Source organism: Scyliorhinus canicula, chromosome 3 (genome assembly GCF_902713615.1).
Source record: "Scyliorhinus canicula chromosome 3, sScyCan1.1, whole genome shotgun sequence".
Lineage (NCBI taxonomy): Eukaryota > Metazoa > Chordata > Chondrichthyes > Carcharhiniformes > Scyliorhinidae > Scyliorhinus > Scyliorhinus canicula.
Window position 1 is genome coordinate 56,475,137 of NC_052148.1, and position 19,016 is coordinate 56,494,152.

At 46.5% G+C, this 19,016-nt stretch overlaps 1 protein-coding gene across 2 annotated transcripts in view; it reads right to left on the minus strand.

Annotated features, from left to right (window-relative positions):
* Positions 1-19,016, minus strand: part of fech (ferrochelatase) — a 63,013-nt gene that overhangs the window by 22,220 nt on the left and 21,777 nt on the right. For both annotated transcript variants that reach the window (XM_038790571.1, XM_038790570.1), the window contains exons 4-6: positions 14,743-14,891; positions 4,006-4,140; positions 254-360 (exon numbers count right to left, since the gene is read on the minus strand). In XM_038790571.1, the coding sequence (XP_038646499.1) occupies positions 254-360; positions 4,006-4,140; positions 14,743-14,891 (391 nt within the window). The remainder of the gene's footprint in view (positions 1-253; positions 361-4,005; positions 4,141-14,742; positions 14,892-19,016) is intronic.

Sequence of the window (19,016 nt, forward strand, 5' to 3'; positions counted from 1 at the left end):
AAATTCTATAAGGTGGAATATCATTTCATGCAAACCAGGCTGCAGCATTACAAAGAGGCACTTTGCAAGGCTGGAATCCAGATTTCACTTCAAGTGCAGCGAAAAATAATTTAAAGGTTCCGTCGATCTTAAATCCAGACAAGTGCATTACAATAACCAGTTTTATTTACATGTGTCTGGCTACAACATATGACGCAGAGTGCTCTACCAAAGTTATGGATCTTGCAACTTATTGATCCACAAGCAACATTACCTGAATTAATAATGGATGCGTTGGCCACCTGTCAATGGTACTCCATTTCATCTTTGATGCTGAGCTCTTGCCATTATAGTATCGATAAATTGCATTTAAACTACTTCCTACAAAAGAAAGTCAATAATCAAATAAACTACTAATCGCTTCTGACGTCTCACCACCATCTTCCACTGAAACTGTAAATGATGTGTTGCACTAAGATGGAAGATACGCATTTAATTTTTTGAGATGGTGTGTCATGTGAGAGCACCTTTAAGAAATGGGTGTTTAAGAAATGTACCTTAAGAAATGGGTGTTTCTCTACCGCTGCCACCGGCCAGGTACTCCACCAGCCCGGTAGTGGTGGCGACCTTGCAGATATGGAGCCAGTGGAGGAGGCATGTAGGGGAGATGGGTGCGTCTGTCTGGGCGCCAATCTGCGACAACCATCGGTTTGCCCCTGGGAGTATGGATGGGGGGTTTCGAGCATGGCGGCGGGCGGGGGTGGGCGATATGTTCCTGGAAGGGAGCTTTGCGAGTTTGAGGAGATAGGAGGAGAAATTTGGTCTGGTAAGGGGAAATGATTTCAGGTACCCACAGTTGCGGGACTTTGTCCGTAGACAGGTCCCATCCTTCCCACGCCTCCTGCCAATGGGGTTCCAAGGCAGAATAGTCTCTAGGGGGGGGGGAAGGAGGGGAGGGTAGAGTCTCTGATATTTATAAGGTGCTCACGAAGAGGGAAGGGTCCCAGACAGAGGAACTGAAACTCAAATGGGAGGAGGAGCTAGGCGGGGAAATGGAGGACGGACTGTGGGCAGAAGCCCTGAGTAGGGTGAATTCGACCGCAACATGTGCCAGGCTCGGCCTGATTCAATTTAAGGTCGTTCACCGGGCCCACATGACGGTGGCTCGGATGAGCAAATTCTTTGGGGTAGAGGACAAATGCGCTAGGTGCGCAGGAGGACCAGCGAACCACATACACATGTTTTGGGCATGCCCGAGGCTTAGGGGGTACTGGGAGGGATTTGCGGGGATCATGTCCTAAAAACAAGGGTGGCGATGGGTCCAGGGGTGGCAATTTTTGGGGTTTCGGAAGACCCGGGAGTCCAGGGTGAGAAAGAGCCTGCTGTTTTGGCCTTTGCTTCCCTGATAGCCCGGCGGCGAATATTATTGGCATGGAGGGACTCAAAGCCCCCGAAGACTGAGTTGTGGCTTTCGGACATGTCGAGTTTTCTGGGTATGGAAAAGAATCGCCTTGAGGGGATCTGTACAGGGGTTCGCCCGAAAGTGGCAACCATTCATTGACTTATTTGCGGGAGAGTGAGCGTCAGCAGGGGGGGGAGGGGTAGAGTAGAATAGAGTAGGAGGGATAAATTGGCGGGTAGTGCCGATGGGAGAGGAGCGGGCTTCTGCAGTATGTTACGATTGAAGTATTGAATGTACGTGGATGTTTGCATATTTTTGCCTTTTTTGCTTTCTTTCTGTTGATGTCTGTAACTGTTTACAATGCCGAAAAACTACCTCAATAAAATTGTTTGTTTAAAAAAAAAAGAGTACGTAAGGTGAAGGAAGTGAACAAGATGAATATTGCTGAAAAGAGACATGTTGCTGAAGCTTTTCATCTTACACTCATCAGGACAAATGCAAGAAACAAGTGCAACAATTTATACAACAGGAGAAAAGAATGTTGATTGGTTGGCAAGTGAATTTTGATTAACAGAGGTGCTGCCATAGAAAGCAACAGGGAACTCTAGACTCCCCAAGCTTATGGATAATTCCCCCCCCCCCCCAAAATGCAAGGCATGAATTCCTTTTGTTTGCAAGGAATGAGTACCTGCATATGAATGTGTGTCACTTCTAACTAATATATACGAGTTGTGTTACGAACTCAACTGATTAGCTTAAATTGTTTCTTAGTGTAGCTTTTAGAAGTGACAGTATGTTCCACAAGTACTGTTCAATCCTAGAAACACATCAAATAGTAGACATTTTGTTTTCGGGTTTGCAAGCTCGGACTTGCAAAACTTAGATACTGTTAGATGTGACTCCATGATTGGTGATCTAGATCTAGATAAGATACACATCAGTAGGAGGCCATTCAGCAACTCAAACCTGCTCCACCATTTGAGAAGATCATTGCTGATTTGATTGTGGTCTCAACTCTATTTTCCTGACTTCCTCCTAAAACCTTTGATTCCCTTGTCAGTCAAGATTCCATCTAACGCAGCCTTAAAATTATTCAATGATCCACACTCTCTGGGGAAGTGTGTTCCACAGTCTAATGGTCATCAGAAAAAAAACAATTCTCCTCAGCTTCGTCTTAAATGGGAGACTGCACATTTTAAAAATGTGTCCCCAGTTCTCGTCTTTCCCATAAGGGGAAACATCCTCTCAGCATTCGCTTCTCATTCTTCTCAACTCCAATGGATACAGGCCCAACCTGTCCATCTTTTCGCAAAAGACAACCCTTTATCCTAGGAATCAGGAGAGTTTCGCTGAAATGCTTCTAAATATATTTTATTCAAGAGACAAAAATAGTACAGTGCTCCAGATGTGGTTTCACCAAAGCTCTGTACAACTGTAATAAAACTTCCCTACTTATATATGAGATTCCTCTTGCAATAAACAACAATCTTCCTGTCTACACCACATGGACTACAGTGGTTTAAGAAGCCACCCTTTCTGAAGAGCAACAAAGGATGGGAGATAAAGTCTGCGATGTCCACATCCAGTGAATGAACAAATAAATAAAAACTCAGTTGTGAATCTGGAATTTTCTCTTCCAGAATGATGTGAATGCTTTCTTGTTGGTGATATTTATAGTGAGGATAGACAGATTTTTGCTCTCCCACAGAACTGAGACTTATGGAGAGTTGGCAGAAGTTGCATGCTGAATATCAGCCATAATTGTAATGAATGGCGGAGTAGGCTGGATGGATCAGTCTTCTCCTGCTCCTATTTCCTATGTCCCATGCTACTTACAAACACACTTTCTAGACACAGAATGTTACGTTTGCCAAGGTTACCAGTTTATGTCCATTTCCCGACTGATATCGATCCGAATGAGATGGCGCTCAGATTTACGACTCTGACTGGATTCCCACAGGATCAGGGAGTCAAACAATGAACACATTCAAGACAGCTTCAAATCAAGCAGCAGTATTCAATCAAAATAGATTATATTCCATTGAGGTTCAACTGGTGTGCAACCATCAAATTAAACTTAAGGCAAAGTTGGGTATTCATACAAGTGCAAGCATGCAGGTTGATAACACAACAGTACTTTACGAGACAAACATTTATAATGATAACATTTAAGAAAGTCAAAAATTGAACGAAATGCTAAAAATTGATTTGGAACACATCATTTGCTTCTCAAACTCAGCATGTGTCCAATCATAGAATCTTTTGATGGAAGCCAACATTAATTTCAGTTAGAAAGCTAGTTTTGAAGATGGCCTTTTGAACACAGCCACATCAGTTCAAAGAAAGCCCAGCAAAGCTAAATAGTGCTAATTGCAAAACTGGAGTGGTGTTGTACAAGTGTAGTGTGGCCATCAAACAAGAACAAGTTTATGTATGAGCATATCAGCCACTGGACAGTCTGATCTTTGGTGCCCTTCGAGAACAGAGGAAGTGAGAAAAGCTTGAAATCAAAAATTAAGAATAAATCCTGATATTAGCTGAACATTTAGAATACAATCTTTACATTTTAACATGTGCTATTTTAGTGAACAGCGTTATCCATTTATCCACCAACACTGTTGTACCTGTGGTAGAACAGCTATACTGAGGATACTGTGTAAAAGCTACTGCTCGATCAATCCCATCTCTCTCCATTTCTTCTACTGCTTCTTCTGTTAGTGGATGAACATATCGGAAACCAATGTAAAATTTGTGCGGTGCTGAAAAATAAGATGTACAAGTAACTTAAGGATTATTTTCATCTAATGAAATGGAAAATCGAACAAAGTTCGCTCTACATGTACCTTACTAACATGTTCCAGCTCTTGAAAGATGCCCCCTAGCATCTTTCTGTGCAACCTCCCAGAGGAATACATCTCCCAAGATTCTTTGTTGCCAACTATGGCTGCCTTCCCTCTGCCCCATGAGCCGTGGTTCTACTCTCTGCATCTCCTTCTTTAATCCCTTCTGCCTTTCTACTTTCCAATCCTATTAAACCGTCTCAAAATCAACCCTTTGATCTAATTTTCCTCTGCAAATTACTTTGGGATATATTTTTAAGAGCTGTTATATAAATGCAGCAATCTTCCAAAGATCCTCCAACATTTATTCACAGAAATATCTCAGCTTTTCAAAGCTCCAAGATGTTACCATATTTTCCCAAAGTCGTTGATATATTAAAAACAGATAATGTTCAAATAATGTTTAAACAGAATCAATTGCTGCATTTTTTGAGACACCTAGTGCAGACTAACCACCAAGAGTAGTTACGTTATTATCTTATCAGTTCAGGAATACAGTATGTTGAATTACTGCCCTTCTCCATGTTATCTCCATAACCACAGTATGATTTAAACAAGATTGAGGGATGGGATAGGAGATGGGCATGCTTCCTTATTTGATTCGCAGAATTTGAAGTCAGATAGTTTACAGTTTAAGTTATCTAACATGCCACAGAAATGAAACAACAAATTACAAAATATAGAATACACTGAAGATATGCAAACCCAATGGACCTAACAGCCTTGTATCTGGAGTTCTAAAGAACCATTTCGGGGCCACATAATAGCAGCTACTTGTAAAACTTTTACACCAATATACACCGCTATTTCTCCCCTCCTTTTACTTGAATACCCATGTCTTCCAAATTCAGTGCTGTGTAAAAGCACCCAGCTAAATCTGGGCCACCTAATCAATTTGATTTGCCCTAAAGATATTTGGTCTGCTGTGGCTTTGAAAGGCATGCCATTAATATTTAGATTGACAAGAATCGCTCACTCACTTTCCATAAGCTCTTCATAAATGCAACATCTTTGATGTAAATATTCAAAGAATTATCGATTTATGTTTTCATAACATTGTAGAAGTGTAAAGCAATTATATCTTTTACACTAGGTCATACATTATAAGTGGAATTTAATCCAATAATGAATCCTTGGAGCAGTAAGGTGAAGAATAATTTCCTTTTCTTTTGGGCTGTAGATTAGAGCAGCAGAAAGAATAACAGCATTTAACAAATCTTCATGCCTATGCATACAGCAACTAGGTTGCAAAACTGTGGCACTTCAATGGTTTTCGGTAAAATTACAATAATTCCTTGAGCTAGCTCCTGCTTAATTCGTGCTGATTTTTCACTGTACATTTGCAGACATGATTCAAAAATACATATGGGATAGGAGGAACCTTTATGTGCTCCATGTACAAGGTAACACTCCTCAGCTGCCAATAAACAAATATACGCCATAAATATTAATTGCAAATTACAAGGAGCATGAGCTATATTAATAATTAACAGTTAACATGGTGGGAGAAGGATAAAAACTTCAGACCTCAAATCCTCATTTGGTGTTTGTGATTGGCTGGATTCTTTGTTTGGCAAAAATACCTCTTTTCCTCATTAAAAATACACCTAAATCTTCAAAATCTATACCATTAAAGGGATGGACAGAAGAAAAGCAATGGAAACATACATATTTTGAATCATTAAAGGAAATCAGATAAAGAGTGGAAAACTACACAATAGCCCCAATAGTACAAAGCATTGAAACATAAAAAAACTTGACACGCGAGTCGTGGGGGACGATAGATGGAGGGAGCTGGAAGCACCAATAGGACTGGGAGAGGTAATTGACAGCATTAACTCCATGCAGATGGGGAAGGTGCCGGGACAAGACAGGTTCCTGGCGGACGTCCACAAAACATTTGCGTCAGCTCTCGTCCCGCACCTGCGAGAGATATTCACAGACCCGTGAGCGAGGGGATCCTGCCTTCGATGCTAACATAGACAACAATATCGCTGATACCCAAAAAAGATAAAGACCCAACAGTATGCGTATCTTACAGACCCATGTCACTGCTCAATGCGGACACGAAAATACTCGCAAAAGTCCTGGCCAAGAGACTGGAGAATTGCGTACCTCAGGTGGTCGCAGAGGACCAGACAGGCTTTGTTCAGTGTAGACAGCTAACTGTAAACATCAGATGGCTGCTGAATGTGATACTAACCCCATCCGGGGTGAGAACACCAGAGGTGATTGTCTCGCTGGACGCAGAAAAGGCCTTCGGCAGAGTTGAATGTACCTCACTGAGCTACTGCAGTGGTTTGGGCTGGGGACAGGATTCAGCTCATGGGTGAAACTCCTGTACAACGTCCCCAAGGCGAGTGACCGGACCAACATCACCAGCTCTGAATACATCCAGTTGCACAGAGGCACTAGGCAGGGATGCCCGCTCCTGGTCGCCCTGGTAATTGAGCTGCTGGCGTGAAAGACTCGAGGGGCTGGAAGGGAATCCGAAGAGGAGGCAGAGAGCATAGTCTCACTCTATGCAGACGACCTGCTCCTCTACATCTTGGGCCCACAAAACAGCATACTTCTGGAAGATTTCAAAGCTTTCTCGGGCTACAAACTCAACCTGGGCAAAAGTGATTTGCCCGGTGAACCTGAGAGGGAGGGGCAGGGCAGGAAGGTCTACCATTTAAAATAACGCAAAACAAATTGCGCTACCTGGGGATCCAGATAGCCCGTGACTGGACACGGATTCACAAGTGGAATCTGACCAGTCTGGCAGAGGTAAAAAGGACAGAGATTTGAGGTACTCCGGCTTTCCCTGACGGGGAGGCTGCAGACGATCAAGATGAACATACTGCCCAGATTCTTCTTCCTGTTCGGATCCATATAGATCTTCATCCCCAAGGTCTTTTTCCAAACAGTAGACAAAATGATTATGACACTCAACCAGCCCAGTGGTGGTAGCAACACTAAGAACCTGGAACCAGATGAGGCAGCACTTCTGTCTAACCGATATCCACCATGGCCCCCACCTGCAGCAACCACAGGTTTCCACCAGACATGCTCACCACCACCTTTAGGAGGTGACAACAGGACAGGGGGACACTGATAGCTAGGGACTTCTACACGGGGAACAGACTTGCGACCTTAGAAGAGCTGATGGAGAGACTGGAACTACCAAACGGACAGGAACGGCAACATCTGCAAATCAAAAACTTTCTCTGCAAGGAGACGACGAGACCCTAAGGTCCTGAGAGACATAATGTTGGAGGAGTTACTGGACACGGACAGTCTGGAAAAGGGGAACTTCTGGGACATATACAGCTGACTTTGAGAAAGGACACGCTCCCCACTCGATGGAACAAAGACTTACGGGTGGACGTAGGGTAAGGACTCTGGAGCGAAGCACTTAACAGGGCAAACTCTACCTCCTCCTGCGCAAGGCTAAGCCTCGGGCAAAGTGGTGCACCGAGCACACATAACCAGAACCCAGATGAGCAGGTTCTTCCTGGAGGTGGGGGACAAATATGAAGGGTGCCAGGGAGGCCCGGCCAACCACCCCCACGTGTTCTGGACTTGCCCCAAACTTGCTGGGTTCTGGACAGCCTTCTCCGATGCAATGTCCAAGGTTGTGAAGGTGGAGCTGTGCCCGAGAGCGGCAGCCTTCGGGGTATCGGACCAGCCAGAACTTGATATGGAGAAGAGGGCCAAAGTTTTGCCTTCCCATCCGCCCGCCAGAGAATCCTGCTTGCCTGGCAATCAGCATCACCACTCACAGCAGCAGACTGGCTGCCGGACCTTTCGGAATTTCTCCACCTGGAGAAGATCAAAAACATCATGCGAGGGTCGGAGGAAGGCTTCATTAAAGCATGGGGCAATTCACCAACCTGTTAGAAACCAACAACTGATAGAACGAGGAACTGCCAGATAACACAGAAAGCAGACTGGAAGGGGGGGGGGGTTGAGGCTGAAAAAAACACCAAAGAGGGACCGACATGGGTACCAGAGGGCCCATTACAAAGCCACAGGAATAAGTCAAACACCAAACAAACGGTGAAAGAAAGGGCCTAGGATAAGACCCGAAAACAGTAAAAATGGGGGGAACTCTGCAATCCATGTAATGTAGGTACACACACAGTGCTGTTAGGGAGTTCCAGGATTTTGACCCAGCGAGAGTGAAGGAATGGTGATATATTTCCAGATCAAGGTGGTGAGTGACTTGGAGGGGAACGTTCAGATGGTAGTGTTCCCAGGTACCTGTTGCCCTTCTCCTTATTCGATGGTAGTGGCCATTGGTTTGGAAGCTGCTGCCTAAGGATACATAGAAGATAGAAGCAGGAGGAGGCCTTTTAGCCCTTCGAGCCTGCTCCGCCATTCATCACGATCATGGCTGATCATCCACCTCAATTGTCTTATCCTGCTTTCTCCCCAAAGCCTTTGATCCCATTCTCCCCAAGTACAATATCTAGCCTCCTCTTGAATATATTCAAAGTTATAGCATCAACTACTTCCTGTATTAATGAATTCCACAGGCTCACCACTCTTTGGGTGAAGAAATGTCTCCTTATACCTGTCCAAAATGGTTTACCCGGAATCTTCAAACTGTGATCCCTCGTTCTGGACACACCCATCATTGGCAATATCTTCCCTACATCTACCCTGTTTAGTCCCATTAAAATTGTATAAGTCTCTATAGATCCTCCCTCATTCTTCTGAACTCCAGCGAGAACAATCCCAACCTAGTCAATCTCTCCTTCTATGACAGTCCCGCCATCCCTGGAATCAGTCTGGTAAACCGTTGCGACTCCCCTTCGAGAGCAAGAACATCCTTCCACAGAGGAGACCAAAACTGCACATAATACTCCAGGTGTGGCCTCACCAAGGCACTGTATAATTGCAGCAACACATCCCTGCTTCTATACTTGAAGCCTTTCGCAATGAAGGCCAACATGCCATTAGCTTCTTCACCGCCTGCTGCACCTCATGCTTACCTTCAACAACTGGTGCACAAGGACACCCAGGTCCCGCTGCACACTCCCCTCTCCCAATTTATAACCATTCAGGTAGTAATCTGCCTTCTTGTTTTTGCTTCCAAAGTGAATAACCTCACACTTGGGTAAATTATACTGCATCTGCCATTGATTTGCCCACCAGATCTTGCTGTAGGATCCCTGCATCCTCGTCACAACTCACCCTCCCACCTAACTTAGTATCATCAGCAAACTTTGAGATGTTACATTTTGTTCCCTCATCCAAATCATTAATTATACAGTAGTCCCCCGTTATACCGCGTTCCGCAATACCGCGGTTCGCGATATACCGCGGGGGGGCTTATGGACCCCAACTGTCAGTTGTGTCAATTTCAGCGGCCGGCTCACTTTGATCCGGAGAGGGAAGCTGCTCTCTCACTGAAACAATCAGCCGGCCGCTGAAATTGACACTGCCCGCTACTCTCTCCCTCCAATCAGTACCCCAGCAGCCACAGCCTGTACCCCAGCAGCCACAGCCTGAACCCCAGCTACAGAGGGGAGGGGCGATGTGAGACCATGCTGGTCTTGCAGAGGCCCGTATGACCTCCTTCTGTGTTCTCTGCTCTCTCCCTCCAATCAGCCGGCAGTGTCAATTTCAGTGGCCGGCTCACTTTGATCCGGAGAGGGAAGCTGCTCTCTCACTGAAACAATCAGCCGGCCGCTGAAATTGACACTGCCCGCTGCTCTCTCCCTCCAATCAGAAACATTAAAACTTAAAAGTTGGATTGGAGGGAGAGAGCAGCCGGCAGTGTCAATTTCAGCGGCCGGCTGATTGTTTCAGTGAGAGAGCAGCTTCCCTCTCCAGATCAAAGTGAGCCGGCCGCTGAAATTGACACTGTTTTAATTAGATCCACGATGGGGGTTTTAAATTTATTTAAAAATCTATGCTAGCGCTTCCCATTGTGAGTCTACGGGGGTCTGACCTCTCCCCCCGCCCCCCGTAGACTCTCAATGGGAAGCGCTAGCATAGATTTTTAAATAAATTTAAAACCCCCATCGTGGATATCCGCGGCTCGGTTGCAACGCGGGTGGCTGTCTTGGACCCCAACACCCGCGTTATAAAGGGGGACTACTGTATATTATGAATAGCTGGGGTCCCAGCACTGATCCCTGTGGTACCCCACTAGTTACTGCCTGCCAATTTGAAAAGGACCTATTAATTCCTAATCCTTTGTTTCCTCTCTGCCAACCAGTTTTCTATCCAGCTCAATACATTTCCCCCAATCCTATGCACTTTAATTCTACACAATAATCTCTTATGCGGGACTTTGTCAAACGCTTTCTGAAAGTCCAAATATACATCGACTGGCTCCCCCTTGTCAACTGTACTGGTTACATCTTCAAAGAATTCCAACAGATTTGTCAAGCATGATTTTCCCTTCATAAATCCATGCAGACTCTGTCTGACCCTGCCACTGCTTTCTAAATGTTCTGCTATAAAATCCTTGATAATGGATTCAAGCATTTTCCCCACTACCGATGTTAGGCTTACTGGTCTATAATTCCCTGCTTTCTCACTACCTCCCTTTTTGAATATCGGAGTGACGTGAGCTACCCACCAATCTGCAGGGACAGTTCCAGAGTCTATAGAATCCTGGAAGATGACCACCAATGTGTCCACTATTTCCAGAGCCACCTCCTTAAGCACTCTGGGATGCAGATTCTCAGTCCTTGGGGATTTATCCACCTTCATTCCCATCAATTTTCCCAGCACCATTTCTCTACTAACGTTGATCTCCCTCAGTTCTTCCCTCTCACTAAACCTTTCATTTTCCAACATTTCTGGTATCTGGTTTGTGTCCTCTTTTGTGATTACAGAATGCAAAGTATGTATTCAATTTCTCAGCCATTTCTTTGTCCTTTATTATGCATTCCCGTTTCTGTCTGTAGGGGGCCTACATTTCTCTTTACCAATCACTTTCTCTTCACATATCTATAGAAACTCTTAGGGCGAGATTCTCCGCAAATGCGGAGAATCGTAAAGGCTGCCGTGGGACAGGCCGTGACCCACGGCAGCCTTCACGTCCACTTCCGGGGCCGATTCTCCCCCCCCCCCGGGCGGGGCTAGGAGCGCGGCCCCGTGCGTCACGGTGGTCGTCAAGGCCGCACGACAAGCGTCACGCCGGCTGACGATGTCAGCCGCGCATGCGCAGTTGCCATCTTTTCCCTCAGCCGCCCCGCAAGACGTGGCGACTTGATCTTGCGGGGCGGTGGAGGGAAAAGTGTGTGTCCGTTACGGACGCACGGCCCGCGATCAGTGGGCACCGATCGCGGACCAATGCCCCCTTTGGCACGGCCGTGGTACTGCCATGCCAATCAGGCCCCCAGATGCCCCAAACGGGCATCTGGCGCCCGTTTCACGACGGCAGCAAGCAGGTGTGTTTGCTGCCGTGTTGAAACGGGCGCGAAGGCCCGGCTGCTTGGCCTCGGAGAATCGCCGCTCGCCGTTTCGTGGGTCGGGCGTGAAAAATGTCGGGGGGCCCTCCCGCTATTCTCCCACCCGGCGTGGGGGGCGGAGAATCACGCCCTTAGTGTCAGTCTTTATGTTGCCTGCAACCTTCCTTTCGTACTGTACTTTCCCCTTCTTAATCAACCCCTTCGTCCTTCTTTGCCAAATTGTAAACTGCTCCCAATCCTCAGACCTATTATTTTTCTTGGCCAATCTGTATGCCTCTTCCTTGGATCGGATACTATTTCTAGTTTCCTTTGTAAGCCATGGATTGGTCCTCTTACCCCCTTTGCTTTTCTGTCAGACAGGAATGAACAGTTGCTGTAGTTCCCACATGCGTTCCTTGAACGTTTGCCATTGCCTATCCACTGTCATCCCTTTAAGTAACTCTCCCCAATCTATCAAGGCCAACTCACGCCTCATATCTTCATAGTTCCCTTTATTAAGATTCAGCACCCTTGTCTCCATGTTGATAAAATGTTCTATCATGTTATGGTCGCTCATCCCCAAGGGGTCTCATACAGCCAGATTGGCAACGATTCCCTTCTCATTACACAGTACCCCATCTAACGATGTGTAGGTTAGCTGGATTGGCCATGCTAAATTTCCACTTCGTGTCCAGGGATGTGCAGGTCAGGCGGGGTTATCGGGTTGCAGGGATAGGATGAGAGCCTAGTTAGGGTGCTCTTTCAGAGGGCCAGTGCAGACTTGATGGGCCGAATGGCCTCTTTCTGCACTGTAGGGGTTCTATGATTCTTCAATGAAGGAGCCTTGGCAAGTCCCTGCAGTGCACCTTGTAGATGGCACACAATGCTGCCACTGTTCGTCAGTGGTGACGGGAGTGAATGCTTGTGGGAGGGATACCAATCAAGTGAGCTGCTTTGTCCTGGATGGTGTTGAATTTCTTGAGTGTTGTTGGAATGGCACTCATTCAGGCAAGAGGAGAGTATTCCATTACACTCCTGACTGTGCATTGTAGATGGTGGATAGACTTTAAGGATTGGTAGATGAGCTACCTCCCACAGGGGATGAGCTACTTCCCACAGGATTCCTAGCCTCTGAACTGTTCTTGTAGCCACAATATTTACATGCCTGGTCCAGTTCAGTTTCTGGTCAATGTCAACCCTCAGAATGTTGATAATGTGGATTCAAAGATGGTAATGTTACTAACTGTAAAGGGGTAATGGTTAGATTCTCTCTTGTTGGAGATGGTCATATGAACCACAAATGTGCTAAGCAATGTTACTTGCGACTTGGCAACCCAAGCCTGGATATTGTCCAGGTCTTGTTGCAATTGGACATGGATTGCTATCCGAGGAGTCGCAAGTGCTACTGAACATTTTGTAGTCATCAGCAAACATCCCTGCTTCTGACCTTATAATGGAAGAAAGGTTATTGATAAAGCAGGTGAAGGTGGTTGGCCTAGAGATATCCCAGATTTACATTCAACCACCACACTCATCTTCTTTTGTGCCAGGTATGACTACAACCAGAAGGGGGTTTCCCCTGATTCTCATCGTCTCCAGTTTTACTAGGGCTCCTTGATGCCACACTTCATCAAATGCTGCCTTGTTGTCAAAGGCAGTCACTCTCACCTCGTGCCTTTTCAATATCATTTAATATCTGTATACGTTTTTAGTAATCTCCTGAACTGGTTTCAATCATCTGTGGAGGTTGGAGAGGAATTTCCCGAAATGTCTTTTCCTCTTATTGCCTCAGTATGTTTGTAGCAGGATTCGCATTGAAGAACAAGTGGTACCCATTGAGAATGAGTGGAGTAGCAGCATCACAGAACATTTTCTACAATAGAATCTTTGAAAACATTATTGCAATTGTTAAAGAGTTAATTCAAGTTGGAGTAAAGTATTGACATGCATTAAGAGACTTGGCGGACTAAAGCAGTAAAAATAGATGGAATTCATCATATCTTGAAATAAATGGGAACCAGTGTTGTTGATACAAAGCTAGGTGGGAATGCAAGTTGTGGAGAGGACAAAGAGATATAGACAGGTTAAGTGAACGGGCAAAAAGGTGGAGCATAGTGTGGGCAAGTGTGAAGTGATTCACTTTGGTAGTTAGAATAGAAAAGCAGTGTAGTATTCAGAAGGATTATAGTGTACTTGTTCAAGGGACAAAGAAAGTTAGCCTGCTGATACAGCATGGAACTAGGAAGGCAACTGCATGTGTGCATTTATTACAAAGGGATTTGAGTACAAGAAGAAAGAAGTCTAGTACAATTATAAAGAGTTTTGGTGGAATACTGTATGCTGTTGGTCTCCGTATTTAAGGAAGGATATACTTACCATGGAGACAGTGCAGCATAGGTTAACTAAATTGATTCCTGGGATGGGAGGGTTGTCCCATGGGTTGAGTAAATTAGGCTTCGCTCTCTGGAGTTAAGAAAAATGAGTTAAGATCTCATTGAACCATGCAATATTCTGAAGGGGCTTGACAGATTAGGCACAGAGGTTGTTTCCCAGGAATTTACAACATGGGATTACAGACTCATGATAAGGGGTTATTCATTTAGGACCAAGATGAGGGGAAAGTTCTTCATTCAGAGGACTGTGAACCACTGGAACTCTCCAGCCAAGAGGGTTGTAGATGCTCCATTGTTCAATATATCAAAGCTTGAAATGGAATTTTCTTCTCCCAGGGAAGAGTTTTGGCAAATTGGCGAGAAAAGTGGTGTTGAGATAGGATGCCAGCCTCATAGTGAATGGCAGAGCATGCTCAAAGGGGCCATGTGCTCCACTCCGACTTATGTTCTTATATGGTGTTGTGGGAGCTACCAAATTGATGAAGTTTTTAAAGCTCTGAAGATAATGAGATAAAAAAATGTCACAGGTGCTTGATGACTTTTGCTTATTCAAGTCCATTTTCTTGGTGCAATTAAAAAGTCAAACAGCATTTGTGACAGAAAACAGGTGCTCTAACAAATACCTGCAATACACAACCTTGTTTGCTAGATACATTAAAATTGAAGACACATTCAACGTATTGGTATATACAAATAATCTTCATCTGGTGAAACATTATAAACTGAAGCAATACCTGTCTCTGGAGATAAGTCATCAAGCAGTTTCACCATGCCATCTCCTTGCTTGGCAGTCCACATTTTAATCGGTGACCCTCCACCAATTCTGTGGTACTGTTCCCTGATCTTTGGAGTACGGCGCTTTGCAATAAAAGGAGCAAGTTTGCTGAAAAAAATAATCCCAGAAATTAAGTTGCTGCTTTCCATCCTCACTGTTGCCTCTTGCAAGATCGTGCTCTTAAAAGTCTAAAAGCGAATACTGGGCATGAGTCTCTACTGCTTATTCACCATCAACAAAGTTACATGATGATTGGAGTATACAGGTACAGCAACTGATTAGGAAGCAAATAGAATTTTGGTGTTTACTGCAAAGGGAATAAAATATAAAAGTAGGAAAGCTTTGCTGCAGCTGTTACAGGCCTTCATCAAATCACATCTGGAGTATAGTGTAGAGTTTTGGTCTCTTTATTTTAAAAAGGATATAATTACATTAGAAACAGCTCACAGGGCAATCGAAGTGGCAGGCCTGAGTCCAGAACACGATGTAGAGAGGGACTAGGGCACACTAGGTGGCTCCCACTGAAAATGGACCTTTGAGGAGTTTGAAGTCTGGTCCCTGGAGGAAGAGATTTCCCGACTTTGGAATTTTTGGGGAAAAATTTGTGAAAATGTTTAGTTATTTTCAGATTGAAAAAAGAAAGAAGAAATAAGAAGTCGTTAGAGGATGTGAAAAGCAGCTAGGAAGAAGGAAGAAAACCCGGGTTCGCCGTTGAATGAGAAGGCCAGCAAAAGCGCAAACAAGATGGCGGAGGCCGGACGCATGGCGGGGCCGCACTACTTACGGTGGAGAAGATGACCGAGGTGATGGCGGTGGAGCTGGAAAAGCAGTTTGCGAGGCATATGGAGGCTTTGAGGAAGGAGACGGCGGTTGCATTGAAATCGTTGGTGGAGGAGGCAATCGCCCCGGTGAGGGTAGCTGTGGCAAAGACATCGGCCGAGGTGAGAGAGCAGGACGAGAAGATGAAGGAAGTGGAGGAAGCCGTGCCGCAGCACAGCGACCAGCTCACCTCGATGGGGGACGAGCTGCGGAGAGTGGTGGAGGTCAACAGAGGACTCCAAGCAAAGCTCGAGGACTTGGAGAACCACTCAAGATGGCACAATCTGAGAATTATGGGCTTGCCCGAAGGGACAGAGGGCCCAAGGCCAACAGATTACTTTGCTAAGAAGTTGGCGGAGCTGATGGGGGAGGGTAAAAACTAATCCAGTACAAGCTGGACCAAGCTCATTGATCATTAAGGCTGAAGGCCAAGGTGAATGAGCCGCCAAGATCAGTAATTATCTGCTTCCATAAGTACTGCATGAAGGAGAAGGTGTTAAGCTGGGCGAAGCAGAAGCGCGAGGTGCAGTGGGACGGTGCTGGAGTTCGGATCTATCAGGACTTGACGGTTGAGTTGGCAAAGAGACGAGCAGCGTTCGGGCGGGTGAAGGCGGCACTGTACAAAAAGGGGTGCGATTTGGTATGGTGTACCCGGCGAAGCTGAGGGTAACGTATAACGCCAGAGACTTTTATTTTGAGACAGCGGAGGCCGTTGAGGCATTAGTGAGGGCAGAAGGGCAGCACGGTAGCATGGTGGTTAGCATAAATGCTTCACAGCGCCAGGGTCCCAGGTTCGGTTCCCAGCTGGGTCACTGTCTGTGCGGAGTCTGCACGTCCTCCCCGTGTGTGCGTGGGTTTCCTCCGGGTGCTCCGGTTTCCTCCCACAGTCCAAAGATGTGCGGGTTAGGTGGATTGGCCATGCTAAATTGCCCGTAGTGTCGTAAAAAGTAGGGTTAAGGAGGGGGTTGTTGGGTTACGGGCATAGGGTGGATACGTGGGTTTGAGTAGGGTGATCATTGCTCGGCACAACATCGAGGGCTGAAGGGCCTGTTCTGTGCTGTACTGTTCTATGTTCTAAGGCTTGGGGACAGACGTGAGGAGCGGAACTGGAAGAGAGACTGTGGACTGTTTGGGCAGCTGGAAAATGTATAAATGCTACAACTTTCTTTTTACTGATGTGTATTGTAATTTACTTCTCTTTGCATTGTTACAGAGTTCAAGTTAATGGTTGGGTGGATTGGCGTTCTCTGTTGCGACGGTTAAATCTTATGTTAGTGAATTGTATGGGTTGGATTGTTGGTTTTGTTTTTCCTTTCTCTCGGACTGGGTGGAAGGGGACGAGATATCTTGGTGGGGGGAGCCACCCGTGCTAGCTAACTAAAGTCAGCTCATGAACGAAAGTGAGGTGAGAGGAGGGCTGCTGACGTTGGAGCCTGGATAGCAGGCTTCAATGGGCCTACAAGGTGAGCGAGAGGGAGGGGGTAAGGGGTTGACACTGGGAGATGTTTTTTCAAGGGGAAATGTAGAGGGGCTTCTTGCGAGGGGGGGAAGGGGTTCGATGTTAACAATAGACAGGGGCGGGTCAGGCTTATGGGGCAGGGCCCGGTGGTATGATGATGGTGGATAAGGGTGGGGGGGTGAGAGACCCCCAGTTAGGATAGTCACGTGGAACGTGAGAGGGCTAGGCGGTCCGGTCAAGAGTGCTTGCGCATCTTAAAAGTTTGAAAACCGATGTGACAATGCTGCAGGAGACTCACTTGAGGGTGAAGGACCAGGTGAGACTTAAGAAGGGCTGGGTTAGTCAAGTGTTTCACTCTGGATTTGACGGAAGGGCTTGAGGGGTAGCGGTGCTGGTCAGCAAAAGGGTACGCTTCCAGATGGAGAAGGTGGTGGCAGATCAGGGGGATAGATATGTGATTGTGACAGGGGCGCTGGAGGGGAGATTAGTGGTGCTGTTAAGTGTGTACGGGCCCAATTGGGACGATGTGCGATTCGCGAAGAAGGTGTTTGGGGCCATCCCCGACTTGGACACACGCAAACTGATTGTGAGGGGGGACTGGAACTTGGTGCAGGAGCCACGGTTGGACAGATCACGGCCGCGCTCACTGGTCCCATCAGGGGGAGCGAAGGCGCTGGCTGGGCTAATGATGGAAATGGGAGAGAACGGGAGTACTCATTTTTCTCAGCAGTCCATAAGGTATACTCGCGGATCAACTTCTTTGTGGTGGGGAAGGCTTTGCTGGCTGGGGTTAAGGGGTCGGAATACTCAGCAATTGCAGTGTCAGATCATGCTCCGCATTGAGTGGATATGGTACTGGAGAAGGGAGTAGCGCAGAGGCCGAGGTGGAAGCTGGATGTGGGGCTTTTGGGGAACCAAGTGTTCTGTGAGAAAATTGAAAAGGTAATTAAGGAATATGTAGGTTTCAACTGTACGGGTGAGGTGTCGAAGGCAGTGGTCTGGGAGGTTCTAAAGGCAGTGGTGAGGGGTGAGGTAATTTTGTTTAAGGCCAGGGTGGACAAAGAGAAGAGGTTGGAGCGGCAGAGGGTAATAGATGAGATATTGGCGGTAGATAGGGATTACACAGAGGATGGGGACCCAGCGAAGCTGGAAAGGAGGAAGGAACTACAGGCGAGCTTCGACCGACTGTCTACCAGGAAGGCGGTGCGCCAACTGAGACAAGCAACGGGTGCAGTTTATGAACATGGGGATAAGGCAGGTATGTTAGCAGGTCAGCTCCGGAGGGAAGCAGCGGCAAGGAAAATTCTTCAGGTGAGGAATAGGGCAGGCAAGTTGGTGGTGGCTCCGGAGCTGATTAACAAGGTTTTTGAGGAGTTTCATGAGAGATTGCACAGGTCAGAGGCACCCGGGAGAGACCGTGAGATGCAGGAATTTCTAGATGGGTTGGAGTACCCGAGGCTAGGGGAGGGGGACAGGGCTACATTAGAAGGAGCAATAGTGGAGCAGGAGATAAAGGATGCGATTGGGAGGACGCAGACGGGGAAGGTGGCAGGGCCGGATAGGTTTCCGGTGGAATATTATACAAAAATTCAAGGATAAGCTGGCACCCCTGATGGTGGGGATGTTTGAAGAGGCGATAGGGAAGGGGGTGTTGCCACAAACCTTGGGGCAGGCATCGATTTCACTGTTGCTAAAAAAAAATAAGGGTCCGACGGAGTGTGGGTCGTATAGGCCCATATCACTTCTGAATGTGGAGGCAAAAGTATTGGCGAAGGTACTGGCGGGTAGGCTGGAGGAGTGCCTTCCGAAGGTGATAGGCGAGGATCAGACAGGGTTCATGAGAGAGAGGCAGCTGTTTTCGAATATTAGGAGGGCTTTGAACGTCGTTACGGCATCGGCGGAAGGGAAGGAAACAGAGGTGGTTGTGGCATTGGACGCCGAGAAGGCGTTTGACC